This window comes from Trichechus manatus, unplaced genomic scaffold (genome assembly GCF_000243295.1).
Source record: "Trichechus manatus latirostris isolate Lorelei unplaced genomic scaffold, TriManLat1.0 scaffold00029, whole genome shotgun sequence".
NCBI lineage: Eukaryota > Metazoa > Chordata > Mammalia > Sirenia > Trichechidae > Trichechus > Trichechus manatus.
The window spans coordinates 16,843,279-16,860,701 of NW_004443965.1; the positions used below are offsets into that span (position 1 = coordinate 16,843,279).

The 17,423-nt window shown below is 34.8% G+C and overlaps 1 protein-coding gene across 6 annotated transcripts in view; it reads right to left on the reverse strand.

Moving 5' to 3' along the window:
• Positions 1 to 17,423, reverse strand: part of SREK1 (splicing regulatory glutamic acid and lysine rich protein 1) — a 53,261-nt gene that overhangs the window by 20,173 nt on the left and 15,665 nt on the right. For 4 of the 6 annotated variants that reach the window (XR_002823750.1, XM_023729577.1, XM_004391447.2 and 1 more), the window contains 2 exons: positions 9,397 to 9,530; positions 3,668 to 3,783 (listed from right to left, as the gene is read on the reverse strand). Coding sequence is in view for 5 of the 6 variants with exons in the window: in XM_023729577.1 (XP_023585345.1) it covers positions 3,668 to 3,783; positions 9,397 to 9,530 (250 nt within the window). In the remaining variant the exon portion in view is untranslated. Of the gene's footprint in view, positions 1 to 3,667; positions 3,784 to 4,069; positions 9,245 to 9,396; positions 9,531 to 17,423 lie in introns of those variants that run through there. The other 2 variants (XM_023729580.1, XM_023729578.1) reach the window with 2 other exon arrangements.

The window sequence follows — 17,423 nt, forward strand, 5'->3', positions numbered from 1 at the left end:
TAACACAATAAAAAAAAAAAAAAAAAAAAGCACTTATTTTCTATTAGTATCCAAAGTTAGCATTCTCTAATCTTGAAGAGAACCAATCAACTAACTCAACAAGAATGGAAGGAGTGTAGATATTCCTAACTTTAAGTCACATATATTTCTGAATTATTATGAGAGCAAGGTCATACCAGTTTTGAATGTAATCAGAAACATATTTCTTAAGTATCTGGGTATTTTAACGACTTTTAAACTTGACACTAAAAACATGTCGTGGTCACTCAACGCTGACTGCATAAATGAGTTCCTAATAGTCAATGACAATCACAGCATATGATTTTTCTGGGTTATTAACTTCATCCTCATATCGATCCTAAGAGACAGGTTTTATTATAATGCCAATTTCACACATAAGAAAAAGACTTAGAGAAGTTAAATAACTTGCCCAAAGCTACTCAGCTACCAACTGGTAAAGGCAGGGTACCACCGTGCACAGAGTAAAATTTAAATAGATGCAAAATTTGCCTAAATAAGAAATTTAAAACATTAACCCCAACTTATACTATGGTAGGAGAATGACAAAACTCTTTGAATGATCTTTCCATAACATTACTGAAGTCAGTTTTTAGTTCAAGCATAAAGAACATATTATTTTTAGTGAAACTTAACTAGAAGAGATAAAAAATCTCTACATTTGGAAACGGGAAAAATTTCAGAATTAACAAAAACATCTTTCAAGGAAAAGAAGCATACCACCACTTCCATTTCCACTCATGTTACTCAATAAAAATGTGAGCTTTGCCTATATGTGCAAGTATGTGTTATAAAACTACTAAGATTTAATAACTCTTAAGTGACAACACTTCATGAAGGTGAAAATTCAAGTTTATGAAACCAATTTCACTTATGTCTGTCACAGCAGCCAGTACCATCTTTTTAAAACATGTCAAATCATGTTATATTTCTGCTTAAAATCCACTGATGGCTTCTAATTAAATTTAGAATAAAATTCAAACTTCTTTCCATGGCCTAAAAAAACCTACATAATCAGTGTCCTATCTATCTCTTCAATCTCATCTCAAAACACACACTATCCTCCCACCTCATTCACTATGCTTCATCCACACTGACCACCATTCTGTTCCTTGAACACACAAGTTTTTCCCACCTTAGGGCTTTCCACTTGGTGTTCCTTCTGCTTAGAAAGCTCTTCCTCCAGCTTCTGCCCGATGAATCCTTCCAGTGTCAGATAAATCATCACCTCCAAGAGGCTTTCCCTGACCTATATAAAGCCTGATTTATTCTCTACCATAGCATTTACTCTCTACACAACTCTCTTTTTTTCCTTCATAGTATTTGTTACAATCTGTGGCACCTGACTACTGACAGATCTTAGACTTGTTGCTTACTACCACCATTTCAAGATATCACACAGTTGTGGAAATACCTTAGTTAAATGTGTGAGACATCTCTGAGTCAAGACTACCACCCTCTGGGCCTAGCCTTTCTCCATGTATTGCTTCTGTAATCATACCCCTTTCTCTAGCCCTGGTGTTGTTAGCAGTTAAGAGCTCGGCTGCTAACCAAAACGTCGGCAGTTCAAATCCAGCAGCTGCTCCTTGGGAACGCCATGGGGGCAGTTCTACTCTGTCCTATAGGGTCACTATGAGTCAAGATCGACTGAATGGCAAGGGGTTTTTTTGGTTTTTGTCTTCTAAGGTCTAAGGTACTCAGACGATTGAAGGTCATACCTTAATTTTTTTTTTTTTTAACTGTGCAAGAGAATTATCATAGTTTAGCTAAATCACAAATATTATTCTTATTGTTTATTAGCTTTGCATGGATTTAAAGCATTGAACAGTCCTTTCCAGGTATTCCCAGCTGTCAATCCCTTTGACCTGCAAACTTCTCCACTGAGTCATATATTTATAGATTTGAAAAGAGCTTTTCCAAATCATCTAATCTAACCCTTTTGTTTTTCAAATGTTAAAGATTACTCAGTTCTTTAAGAACTTCTTCCTGTCTCTCTACTTTTCATTACATCATTCTTCTATACCTGTCTTGTCCAATATGCTAGCCACATATGGTTATTTGAATCTAAATTAATTAAAATTAAATAAAACTTAAAATTCAGTTCCTCAATCACACTAGTCATATTTACGTACTCAACAGCTACATGAGTCTATTGGCTACCATATTAGTACAGATACAGACATTTCCATCACTGAAGAAATTTCTATTGGACAGGGCTGCTCTGTGACTATAAAAGTACTGTTCTTAGACTAGTGTATCCTCTAGTCCTGGTCCAAGGATTGTATATAGTCTCCATCCCTTCTGGTCTTTGATGGGCAAAAGACTACCTGAACTCTGAATGTTAACACTTTGGCAATCTGACATAAAAGCCCTGGCCTCCCTAGGGAGGTGACTTTTAAATAGAAGCTTACATGAAACAGTGATCCTTTTAATCTATGGAAAAGAATGTTCTAGGCAGAAGAAATAAATGCAAAATCCCTATGGCAGAAATATGTTTGGCATATCCAAGAAACAACAAGGCCAATATAGCTGAAGTACAGTGAGCCAATCAACAGAGGTAGAAAAAAAGGTCAGAGAGGTAACCAGGGGCCAGATCACAATGGGCTACCCTTTCTACCAGAAATTATTCTTCATAAACTAAGTTTTCCAATACCAGATGTCTACAGCTGAATCAAGAGGAAGCCATTTCCCCTCAAGGCAACAAATTAAATAATAAAAAGTTTACATTATTGCCAAATAAACTCCAAGAATTTTCAAGATAGGGAAGTATTTTCTAGGGAAAGGGAAAAAAGTGATTATCCTGGAATTAGAATTAGTATGTTAAAATAAGTAAAATTTCCAGAAAGTCCTGCTCAAATGATCAGATACTCAATTTAAAAGGTCTCTGGCAGAACGATGGTACGTAAAAATTAAAAGGCTTAAGTACTGCACTTCAGTTTCAGAAACCACTTTTATTACTTGAATGAGTTAACTACATCCTATGAAATCACTACCTATCACCACAAATCTAGATTTAACATTCAATTAAGGTAAGTTTTGGATTTTGTTTTGGGTTTATTTTAGAGAGGAAAAATGGAATTTTTAAAAAAAATAAGTATAACCAGAATCTTTTATATAAAAATCCAAAAGTCCCAGTAATAGTAAAATCTTTTTTTCTAACCCCACTTTGAAATCACAAAGGAAGCATTAAATTACTACTTAACTCCTCACAGCTAATCAAAAAATATCCTGGCCATGTCTTCACCCCGTTATATTTTCTCAATGTCAGACAATGCTTTTCTGAGATATTTTTTCCAGTTATCAAGATTGTGGATCATTTCATGTCTTTTGGATGGATTTAGCCCTCATGAACTGAGAAATCCAGTTACATAGATCTTCCAATTCCCCATACTATCTAAAATGCTGAGTTTCAACAGCTGATTTTCTAATGAATAATCTTTTGCGTTCTCAAATTCAAATAAATAGTCAATTACAAAAGGAAGCTTAAATCAGTGATACTTTGAGAAAAAAAATTTAAGTAGAGTTTTTGAATCCTCTCCATTTTTAAAACATAATAGATCTGAAATGGAAATCGTTTTGTAAGATCTTTATTCAAATGATTACTGAGCTGAACATTTGTCCCTTTTATAAGAAGGCTTATAACACTTACGGTAGTCAAGGGATTTGGGGTTGGTATGGGAAGCAACCCTGCACCAGGCATCAGACTTGTCATGGTTGGAGCAGGAGCCAATAAAGAAAGGGCTTTGGATTCCTCTGGGATTTTACCTGCAGAGGCAAATTCCAAACATTACAAAAAGCAGAAACACCACACAAACTTTACACTATGATTTTACAATTACCCTTGTACTTAAAAAATAATAATAATAAATGAATCTATCTATCAGATCCATACAAAGAAATAAATAAGAACTTAAGTCTTTCCTTTTATCCTGCTCTACTAGGAAAAATAAAAGTGAGCAAAACTTCAAAAGACTAACAATCTCATTAATGGAATATTATTATAAAATTGAATAATGTAGACAATTATTTAACACTTTGAGCTATGGGTCACCTGTACTGGAAACTTAATGTTCATGAACCAAACGATATCAAGCATGGACGCTTTCCCAGGACGGTGTTTTCGCGGTGATCGAAAGTTGTGTTACACATGACAACCGTTCGTGTTGGCTGCATCACTAATAGCACACAGAACATCAGATACAGAAAAGAAGAACATTTTTTAAAGTTTAATCCCCAGAAATGGCAAATAACCAAATTAGTAAAAAAAAAAAAGAAAAAGAAAAAACAAATATGTGCGAATTGAAATTTGTTCCTTAATGAGTGCCCTATCCTGTTACTGAAACTACCTACTTGTGATGCAAACAATTTTGATAACCCTCCAAAGGAATCCATTTAATTTCAGTAGACAGAAGAAAAACAAAAACCTATTCCGTGAATCACCTTCAATTTAAAAGGAAGACTATACCCATTCAGTTAATAAAGCAGCTCACCAATAACATAATAGATGCTTCAAAGAACCCCATTCTGAAAACACATCTTGGATAAATGCTAAAATTTTTGAGAATAACAACAAATGAAAAAAGTTCCCTAATCTCAGGTACTTTCTTAAAAAGTTAAATTTTAGACTTGGACTTATGTATACTTATCTGAAGAGGGGTGGTTAACACCTAAACATCTTGTTTATAAACATTTTAACTGCTAATAACAGTAACAGTAACACTAATCTTAGAAAAGAAAAAAATGTTATAACCTAAAAAATGAAAAATATACTCTGAAATAAGCACTTCAATTTGCCATATTTAATTACTGAATTCTAATCAATTACTTTTGATAAGGTCTACAACATTCACATATTTTTCCTCCTCATATCTTACCCAAAAAAAGTATTTCTTAAAAAATTGACAATCTATAGATAGTTTAGAGGGACTACTCATATGGTAGTTGGCTACACATTTTCACTATGAGTTTTCTAAAAGTAATTTAAAACACAGCGTACAAAATCATGCTAAACTATTTATAACATATGGAGTAAATTTTTAAAAGCACCATGCTAGGTTTTAATGGTAAAAATCCTATTTAAAATCACCAAATGTGCAGGGATAAACCTTTAAACAATACCATCTGAATATATCTCTAAACATGGATGGAATTCAAGACAGATTTAATTTAAAACTTGCTTTAAATAATGGGTATGCCTTATTTATAGGAACAGAATAAAACTTGGTTAATTAGCTTTAGCAAATGTCTACTTTTTTCTAAGCTTTGCAACATCTAAGTCTATAGTACTTTAATTAACTAACTTCAAAAACAAAGTTACTTTGTTATTTCAATGTAAATTCTGCAAAAGCATAGTTTTTTTAACATGCATAAAGATAATCAGTAGACCTTACTAAAGACATCAAATAATAATTCATTTAATTAGTTACTAACGTTAGCACATGTATCTCTATATACCCACATATATACTATTCTACTTACTGATATCAGAACTGATTATCAGTTTATAAAGAAGTTTTTTTTTTTAAATGACGAATCTGCAAAACCTGAATACATCTTGATAAATTAACTGAGACTCTTAGGTGCAAACCCTATGCTTAGGTAGTAACCCCGATTTATGTCTAGTTCCTATCTAGTAATGCTATAAATTTAATATTACTTGTCAATTAACAAGCAAAACTATCCACAGAACAAACAAGAGGTATTCAACACAGGCAAAAAGTTGACTACTTAATATTACAGTTTTTCATTTACGGCTTAAATAAAGTATCAGTAGGTTGTTTGCCTGTCCTAGTAATAAACTATTTAAATCTTTAAGTCTAACTAGAAACACAGTAATACTTTTTTCTAATCACCATTAAAGGTACTTTAAAAAAGAAAAAAGTTCCATTGCTAATTTCCAAGGTATCAAATTTACCTCCAAATACTATCAAAGTGTATAGAAGTATGAAACAAATAAGCATTTAGCATTTTTCTCAAACTATTCTCCTCAAAGACAACTTAGAGAAAAACAGTATGAAAGTACTAGTCTGAATCTCAGAATCCATTTAAAAGCTAGGGACCTCTGAAGATTTGTGTCAACAAAAAGCTCAAGCAAACAGAAAAACACACGTGCAAATAAATAACAGCTTCTCAAGTATCCATTCCCCAAGTAAGCAGCTGAAAGTCTTCATAAATGAGAGAAATAAGTTCTTGTATAGTAAGTCTCTTTTCCTCTACCCTCGGATTATTATACGAAATTTTTTTACTTTCCTTAATGAATGTGTATTCCTAAAATTGTAAAGGGAAGGATAAAAATTAGGAGCTATCCAGCTAATTTTTATGACAGATGCAAACCCAGGAAAGAAACTGCAACTGACATCAGAAAGTGTTCCTAAGATTCTTACCAGTTTTAGTGTTTCAAGAACAAAATGTATCTGATCAGTCAGTCTATCAACACCAATTAAGACTCACACTGAGCTTCTAAACAATGTATTCTAATTTGCTGCATGAAAATTTACTTTATCTTAAGGTTGAGCTCTGCTAATCATCTCCCAACACAATTTGCAACACAATGTTATGAACCTTTAATGAAATATCATTTACAAAGAACTGGAAAACCAGTTCACAAGTTAAAGTGAAAGAGATTTAACAAAACAAAAACAAAAACAACAAAAAAAAGGGACAAAATAAAGAAAAAGAAATGAAATTAAAGTAAAACAATAAAAAACAGAGACAGGGCGTCCATCTTCTGCGGTTCAGACTCCGATTTCATTTCCCCAATGAAGGTTTCACTTGACGGCAGGTTTAGTGGCATGGCAAACAATGCCTAACTCAGGCAAGTGTAACAGGTCTGCCTTGGCCAGTCTAGTCATCTAATAATGCACAAATATCACATAGAGAAAACATACAAAACCAAATTAATAGTCAAAATCCATCTACCAGAAAATGTGGACATAAAGTTATGACTGATGATTAGGCTGACACTTTGTTACATATGACCTTATCTCTTTCTAAGTGCTAACATTTATAAAAAGAAATCTGAGATGCACGCAACAACAACAAAAAAAAAGAGGTCACATTTGGACGAATATAATGAAAGTATATTTTATTTTGAAATGGCATGTTTACTTAACAAAAGCTAATGCTTAGTATGTATGAAACTATTACACATCAAACATTACTTTTACAGCTTAGGATCTTCTCACATTACTGTCTGCACTAAAAAACAGCAAATTGAAAAAAACACTTTTCATAAACCTTAATTTTGAGGTTTTCTCGTTTCTGTCATTAATGCTGTTTCTACAGCATCAAAAAAGGAATGCAGTCAGTGAAGTTAACAGAGGGCTGCTTACAGCAACACAATACGTTTTTTCTTATAGAACTTACTCCACTGGAACTCTTTCCTCTCCACTTATTTCAAAATCACGCTGCTATCTTCTTTAGTACAACAACGCATTATTTCTTTGCTTGCAGTGCATAATCAGATTTTTAAAAGCTCACTGAGAAATTCTTCAGGTTCCATAAATTAATCTGTCACATTTAGTTTAACTAACAAAAAACGTATATCTGAATGTTTTTCTAATATCAATTATTTTATAGGTTAGTGTTTGAAAATATATACTTACTTGTAACTAAACTGCAATAAAAATACACTCGGATTTTTGTCCCCAAATAGTAATGTTAAAGAACTATATAACTGAAAGTGCATTTTATTCATTACTATTAAAACAAACAAACAAAAAAGGTATCTCCATGCCCATAACCTTCAATGTTTATGACAAATCAGGGTCAAGGCTACACAGATATATGAAAAACTCTACAGGAATTTAGCAAGTTTCCAACAAAGCAACACTTGATAAATTCTTCCTTCTAAGTCAGTAGTAAGTTAACATAATACAAAATCCTGTGCTGTTGATGGTATAATTTTCTGATGTAATTTCCAGTTTAATAAGCTTTCTATCTGATTTCTTTTTCCCCATGCAGTTTATCTGATATGAAATTTCACTACGAAGTGTGAAGAACTAAACCACTAATTAGGTCCTTTCTCACCTCACTCTACAGTTAAGGGCTACTGCCCTTACAGATTAGCAGATAAGGATATATTTTGAAAATAATTCATATTAACCTATTTTTATTCTCTCTATTGCCACCCCTACCCCCAGGTAAGGGAAAGAAACTTTCAAATTTACCTGAAAAATCTAGAACGTCTTATTCTAGGACATCAAAAATACCAGAATTATACTCGCTGTACCTGATTTTAATGTTTTTGACATCTCAAAATCGGAATTCTGAAATAAGCATAAAACCTTGAAACTGTAGCAAACTGTTTATTATACATTAAGTTCCTTTAAATGTTAACCTGGCCTCTAAAAAAAGGTTTTAAAATACCAAATAAAGTCTCATTAAACTGTTTCAGGTAAACATTTATGTTGTAAAAGTTACCACCATCCACCAAAAAAATGTACTTTAAATATCTAAATTACAATAACCCAACTCTAAAATCCATGTAGTACACATGCCATAGTCAGTGATCTGAATAAAAGTTACACACCAGAACTGTCAAATCCTGCACAGCTTATTATATGTGACTGACTCTGTAAATAGAAGTTACTAAAAATATTAGCTCTTAAAGCAGTTTAAGTCATAAAATTTAGACTTGTTCCTATCTTCAACAACTATTTCCTTGACGGAGGCTTTGGAAAATTTCTTTCCATGAGTTTTTCAATTACAAAAAAAACCAGTGAAAGAAAAAAGTAAATTCTGGTTCCATACCAAATATTTATATTAAATATGAAATGATGGTCTCACAGTAACTATTAACATAAATTATCTTGAGGATACTTGAGAGTATAAATTATAAATATATTTCTTATAAACCTAAACAGCATCACTTAACCCCAATTTTGGCAAAATGTGTACAGTTTTTATTTAAAATTAATATTGTGTACGTAAGAAAAACTGCTTACTTCTTTATGCATTAAAAATAATTTCCCTTCCCAACTTAATTTTTTCAATTGAAGAAAGCTTTCTTTACAACTTGCAAAAAAGAAAAAGCTTTCTTTTCTAACTTGCAGACAGACTACAGAAAGCCGAAGCAAACCAGAGAAGCCAAGTGATTTAGTAATTTTTAAAATGTTTAGCTATAAAAACCTCAAACTTACCTAAGTAATAAATTAATGACTAATATATAAAGTAAAAATCTTTTCCTTCTCCAAAATTAACTCTCGCGTTAACACACACACACACACACACACACACACACACACACACACACACACACACACACACTCTCTCTCTCTCTCTCTCTCTCTCTTTAGTTGCCAATTTTGGGGAAAGCCAAAAGTAAGTAACAGACAAGACAGAGATCAAAACAATAGGAAAAACATGTGAGATACTAACCTTCTGCACAAGGAACAACTATCAGAGCTCTGTCAATAAAAACCGTGTTAGTTAGATGCTGGGCCACACCAACACTTGATGGATCACGAAACTTAACATAACATACTTTGGAGGAAAAAGCAAGAGGTGCGTTGCTGCAAGATAAAAAGAAAAACAATCAGAGTAAATAAACATTTTCTTGGTTCTGTTGTTTTCATTTAAGATTTCTTTCTTAACATCTTTACATAATCTTGCATAATCTCAACAAGATGTTTTTCTTGCTAAGGACCATTAAGACATGAAATAGAATAACAATGTCATTCAATGGTGATTTGTCTACAAAGGTGAAAGGCAATCTAGGCAGGCCTATACCTTTTTTTGTAAAGACCTAAAACTCAAATTAATCAATTCTTAATCTGCATGAAATCTGAAAACAGCTGATTTTACCTAAGATGTTTGAGCTAATGTATCATCATAAATATGCAAACTCCCTTTACAACAGCCCCAATTCTCAAGACTTTAAATTTTCTAATCACTTCCAACCCTTCCTAAAGTGAGTCCCTGGCATTTAAATCACTACGGACCTCAAAACAGTCTTAGAAACAATCTGATAATGTATATTTGAAATAAAAGCCTTTTGCATATACCAGACTGCTTCAGGCAAGGCAACAAGGTGATTTTCCAGTCAAAAAAATTTTACAAACAAAAATTCTGCATATTTTATATGCAAAGGAGCATAGACTCTTAATAGTTGTATTTGATTCAATCTAAGCAGACCCACAGCAACAAGGAACCAGACACAGCACAGATGAAAGCAACTTTCCTCAATATGAATTCATCCTGCGGATCTCAAAATATACTATCCTCATGGACCTCTAGTCATTCTGTCAAACTGTCCATGATCATTTTGTATTAAAGTCTGTAAATTGTCTTTAGCAAAAAAAAAAAAAAAAAAAAACCTAAAATACATACTTAATCTTTAACATAAATGTATCATCCTTTAAAATATTATGCAGGGAGGAGGAGCCAACACAGTGCTATAGATAGAAGCAGCATGCCATCCCTCCACAGCAAAGACCCGAAAAACTAAGTAAAACAGATAAACGTCAACCTTCGAACCCTAAGTGTCAAATGAAGAGACAAAGAATTCAACCATGCACCAAATAGAATAAGAAACTGACAGAGAACAGAGAGTGAGGAGAGATACCAGCCGAGGCTCCCAATCAGCTAACGCAGCACAGATTCACCATCCCTGCCTCCTGTCAGAAACAGGTGGACAAGGAGCAGGGGAAAGCAGCTTCATGGAGCTCCCACCAGGACACAGCACACTCAATAACCAGTGACATATGCTCTCTCACCCCTCACCCTTCTTCCTCCCTCTCAGCCTCCACCGCCTCCCACTAGCTGAAGTCTCTTGGCTGGGATGCACCAGCTCCAGCTCTATGCCGCTTGGATTCACCCCACCCACACTGCCTGGCTCTCAGTGCCACTTCTTTGTTGCTGGTGTTACTTTTCTCCGCTTCTTCTGGTTTCTTCCCTGCCTCTCACCTCCTCCCCCTCCTTTCTCTCGAACGCCTGGCTCTGTGTGCCATCTTTGCCTCTTCCTGAAAGGCTGTGAAATGCCAATCAGCTGGGAAACTGTTTCCCCGGTCCATGCCACCATGCTGATGGGATCCCCGGGGCCTTTTTTGATTGTTTTTGGTTTGTTTTGTTCTGTTTTCTTTTTCTTTTCATGACTTGAAAACCCGTTCTAGCCATGCTGTACTGTGTGGCTTGAGAGCCATGTCCCCGCTCCACGTAGCTGTGTCGGTGAGATCTCTGGGGGCATTTCTTATATTTTTCCTTTTTTCTTTTTCTTTATTTCTCAGTCTCTCTATACTTACTTCTTTTTCCTGTCCCTCGAGTACCTGGCACTGTGTGACATCTCTGCCCCTTCTAGCCAGGCTGTACTGCACGGCCAGGAGGGCCACTTCCCTGGTCTGAGCAGCTACAATGATGGGATAGTTGGAAGCTTTCCTTTCTTCTTTTTTAATTTTTTTAATTTCTTTTTCCTTTTTGTTTTTCTCCGTTTCTTGGTTTCTCGTTTTTCTACTCCAGTACCAAGCTCCCTTAGCAATCTTTGTTGTTTTTTCCTTTTTTTTTCGGTTGTTGTTTGTTTTGGTTCTTGTTTCTCTCTGCTGTCTATCTTCTTTCCATACCCATCTTAGGTCCACACATCACAGCCTCCCGCCTCCTTCCTGCCAACCTACACCATGTGCTAAACATCATACCCCCCAGCAGCACAGGCTACCGGAACCTGCCCTGCACTGACTCCCAGACTGCCCTGTCGGACCTAGTACATGCCACAAACAACCTACCCATCCCCTTTCATTCAGCTGGACATAACCTGCTGCACCATAGCTGAGCAACTGGTCCTGCCCACTGAACAATGAGGTGAAAAGTATCATACCCACAGACGAGCAAACAACAAAGAACGCACAGCCTGTCTGTTCAGACATAACCAAATAAAACAAAAAAGCAAGATAAAACAAATCTACAATCAATAAATGAAAAAAATAGCTAGTAAATGTCACAAAGACAGCAAACAATATCAATACATTACAAAAACAGGAGAAAATGGTTCCAGTAGGCATCCAAGAGAAAACATCAGATGACTTTCCAAATGAAGAAAAGGTACCAGAACTACCTGAGAATTAAAATCTCTACTACTGACAGCTAACCAAAAGTTGAGACAAAAAGCAGACAAAAATAAGAAAAAAATAAATTCATAGAAAACACAGACCAAAAAAAGGGAGAATTCAAGAAAATAACATAGAAGTAAAATAACAACTTCACAACTAGAAATTATACAAAAACAACATTTAGAAAGCTAAAAGACAAGCAACAAAATATATCAGAAATAAAGTCACAGAAGGTCTGAGGAGTAGGTATGAAACAACAGAAAACAAGACCAATGAAACTGAAGACAAACACTTGGATACAACTTTGAAGAAAAATCAGAAAAAAGAAAAATGAAGAAACTCTGAGAATTATGCAAGATACAATCAAAAGCAAAATTTGCCAGTGACTGGAGTTCAAGAATAGGGGGAGAAAACGCAACACACAGAAATGATCATGGAAGAATTGCTGACAGAAAACTTTCCTAAATAACACGAAAAGATGAAAAGCTGACCATCCAAGAAGCTCAACAAACCCCATATACGATAGACCCCAAAAGAAAATCACCAAGGCGTATCATAATCACACATTAAAACCGAAGACAAACAAAGAATCCTGAGAGCAACTAGAGAAAAATGAAAAAATCACACACAGAAGAAACACAGTAAGACTAAGCTTTGCTTATTCAGCAGAAACCATGCAGGCAAGGCAGCAATGGGATATATAAAACTTTCAGGGAAAAAAAGGAACTAAAATAACATATTCTGCAAAAATCTCATTTGAATATGATGGTAAAATAAGAAAATTTTCAAACAAACAGAAATTAAGGGAATATGTAAACACTAAACCAAATTTACAAGAATTATTAAAAGGAACAAATAACATCAGCCTGAATCTAGGACGCAAGATTGTACTAACCAGATACCAACCTAGGAAATGAACTCTCAAGCACTATCCAAAACTAAAAGAATTACAGCAGGGAACCAGAGAGGTTAAGCTGTAAATGACAACGTCAGAACAATAAAATAGAGAATAAACCGTGTAGGGATAGAATTTTCTAATGGAAAGAAAAACAAGGCAATAACCAAATAATAATAGACTAGTTCAAACCTAGAAAAATAAGGGTAAATTTCAAGCTAACCACAAAGAAAGATAACAAATCTACTTATCAAATAAAAGAAAAAATGTAAGGTCTCAGTAAAAACAAAATATATAAAAACAAAACCAATGAAAATAACCCCACAAACAAAAGCAATTCAGCACAGCAGAGAAAAAGGAACAAAGAAAATACCAACACCATACAAAAAAGCACTATAAAATGACAGCAATAAACTTACACCTATCAATAATTACACTGAATATAAATGGCCTAAATGCACTGATAGAGACACAGAGTGACCGAATGAATAAAAAGACAAGATCCATCAATACGCTGCCTAGAAGAGACACACTTTAGAAACAAAACATAAATTTAATAAAAATCAAAGAATGGAAAAAAAAAACATCAAGTAAACACCTGCCAAAAAAGAGCCGAAGTAGCAAAATTAGTAGTCTCAGATAAAATACACTCTAAAACAAAATCCAACATCTAGGTCAACTGCTATAACAAAGCTTATCAAGAAAACATTCTGCATCCTAGTTTGGTAAGTGGTGTCTGGGGTCTTAAAAGCTTGCAAGGGGCCATCGAAGATGCATCAATTGGTCCCAACCACCTGGAGTTAAAGGAGAATAAAGAACACCAAAGACACAAGGAAAGTAGTAGCCCAAGAGACAGAAAGGGCCACATAAACCAGAGACTGCATCAGCCTCAGACCAGAAGAACTAGATGGTGCCCAGCTACCACCAATGACCACCCTGACAGGGAACACAACAGAGTCCCTGATGGAGCAGGAGAAAGGTGGGGTACAGAACTCAAATTCTAGTTCAAGACCGGACTTAATTGTCTGAGACTGGAAGTACTCCCGAAAGCATGGCCCCTGGATTCTCTATCAGCCTAGAACTAAAACAATTTCTGAGACCAACTCTTCAGACAGGGATTGGACTAGACTGTGGGACATAAAGTGATGCTCGTGAGGAGTGTGCCTCTTAGCTCAAGTAGATACAAGAGACTCAACAGGCAGCTTCTGTCCAGAGGTGAGATGGGAAGGCAGGGAGGGTTAGAACCTGGTTGAATGGACAGGGGGAATGGCAGTGGAGAGGAAGAGTGCACTATCACAGTATGGGGAGAGTAATTAGTCACGTAACAGTGTATGTATAAATTTTTGTATGAGAAAAAAATTTAAAAAAAGAAAATCCACCATAAAAGACAGAGAAGGGCACTAAATTATGATTAAACGGACGATCCAGCATGAAGACATAACCATAATAAACATCTACGCACCCAATGACAGGACTCCAAAATACATAAACTCTAACAACACTGAAAAGAGAAACTGACAGTTCTCCAATAATAGTAGAAAGACTTCAACACACCACCCTTAGTAAAGGACAGAACATCTAAAAAGAAACTCAGCAAAGATACAGAAGACCTAAAGGCCACAATCAGCCAACGAGAATTCACAGACATATATAGAACACTCCATCCAACAGGTGCAAACTACACATTCTTTTCCAATACACATGGAACATTCCCCAGAATAGACCACATCTTACTCCACAAAACAATCCTTACCAAAATCCAAAACACTGAAATAATACACACTAACTTCTCTGACCACAACCCCATCAAAGTAGAAATTAACAACAAGAAGAACAAGGAAAAAAAACCAATTACATGGAAACTGAATAAAACCCTGCAAAAAAAAAAAAAAAAGGGTAATAAAAGAAATCGGAGATGGAATCAAAAAATTCTTAGAATCAAACGAGAATGAAAACACATCATACCAAAACTTCTGGGACATAGCAAGGCAGTCCTCAGAGATCAATTTATAGCAATAGATACGCATATCAAAAAAGAAGGGACAAAATCAAAACATTAACTACACAACTTGAACAAATAAATAACAGCAAAAAAAGCCCACAGCCACCAAAAGAAATGAAATAATAAACATCAGAACAGAAATAAATGAAATACAGAACAGAAAAAAAGGAATAAATGAAATACAGAACAGAAAAAAAGAAAGAATCAACAAAACCCAACAAACCACTGCCCAAATTGACAGAAAAACAAACAGGCGAGGACACAAGCAACCCAAATAAGAAATTAAATGTGGGACATTACAACAGATCCAACTGAAATAAAAAGAATGACAATACAGTATGAAAAACTATACTCCAACAAATTTGAAAATCTAGAGAAAAAGAACAAATTTCTAGAAACACACTACCTACTCTAACAAAAAATGATGCTGAAAATCTGAACAGACCCATAACAAGAGAAGGGACTGAAAAGGTAATAAAAAAAACTTCCAACAAAAAAAAGCCCTGGCCCAGGTGGCTTCACTGGAGAATTCTACCAAACATTCAGAGAAGACCTTACACCAATAGTACTCAAGCTATTTCAGAACACAAAAAAGGAAGTGATACTTCCAAATTCATTCTGGGAAGCCAGCATAACCCTGATACCAAAACCAAGGAAGGACATCACACACAAAAATTATAGACTGACACCTCCTATGAATACAGATGCAAAAGTTCTCAAAAAATGCTAGCCAATAGAATAATTCAGCATCGTATCAAAAAAATAATACACCGTGACCAAATAGGATTCATACCAGGTATGCAAAGAAGGTTCGACATTAGAAAATCAGTCAATGTAATAAACCACATAAAAGGAAAAAAAAGAATCACATGATCATCTCAATTGAAGCAAAAAACACATTTGAAAAGTCCAACACCCATTCCTGATAAAAACTCTCAGTAATATAGATATAAAAGGAAAATTTCTCAACATAATACACAGCAAAACCAACAGCCAACATCATTCTTAATGGAGAAAGGCTGAGAACATTCCCCTAGAGAACAGGAACAAGACAAGAATGCCCTTTTATCACCACTCCTATTTAAGATTGTGCGGGAAGTTCTAGCTAGAGCAAGAAGGCAAGTAAAAGAAAGAGTATCCAAATTGGTAATGAAAAAGTTAAACTCCCTATTTGCAGATAATACTATACGCAGAAACCCAAGACTCCATAAAAAACTACTGAAACTAACAAAGATTCAGCAGAGTAGCTCGATATAAAATAAACATAGAAAAATCAGTTGGATTCCTACATGCCAATAAAGAGAACGATGAAAAGGAAATAAAAAAAACAATACCATTTATAACAAGGCACCCAAAAAATAAAACACTGAGGAATAAATCTAATCAGGGATGTAAAAGACCCATACAAAGAAAATTACAAACACTACTGCAAGAAACCAAAACAGACCTACATAAATGGAAAAACATACCATGCTCATGGATAGGCAGACTCAACACTGTGAAAATGACAATTCTAACCAAAGCAATTTATAAATACAATGCAATCCCAATCCAAATACCAACAATCTTTAAAGAGATGAAAAACTAATCATTAACTATATATGAAAAGAAAAGAACACTCGGATAAGTAAAGCACTACTAAAGAAAAAGAATAAAGTAGGACTCACACTACCCTGAACTCAGAGCCTACTATCCAGCTATGGTAGTTAAAATAGCCTGGTACTGGTATAACAACAGATTTATTGACCAATGGAACAGAATTGAGAACCCAGAGGTAAACCCATCCAACTATGGTCACCTGATATTCAACAAGGGCCCAAACTCCATCAAATGGGGAAAAGACAATCTTTTCAACAAATGGTGCTGGCAAAACTGGATGTCCATCTGCAAAAAAATGCAACAGGACCGCTACCTCAACACCATGCACAAAAACTAATGAAAAATGGACCAAAAACCTAAATATAGACAGAACAACTAAGAAGAAACCCAGCAGAGATACAGAAGACCTAAAGGGCACACACAATCAGCCAAATTGACCTTACAGACATATACAGAACACTCCATCCAAACGCTGCAAAGTACACACCCTTTTCCAATGCACATGGAACATTCTCCAGAATAGACCACATCTTAGGCCACAGAGCAACCCTCAACAAGATCCAAAACGCTGAGATAATTCAAACTATCTTCTCTGACCACAATGCCATCAATGTAGAAATTAACAACAAAAAGAGCAAACAAAAAAAATGAATTACATGGAAACTGAATAATATTTACACACCACTGGATTACAGAAGAAATCAAAGATGGATTCAAAAAATTTCTAGAATCAAATGAGAATAAAAACACATCATACCAAAACCTCTGAAACACAGCAAAGGCAGTCCTCAGAGGACAATCTATAGCAATAGATGCACATATCAAAAAAGAAGAAAGGGACAAAATCAAAACATTAACTACAGAACTCAAA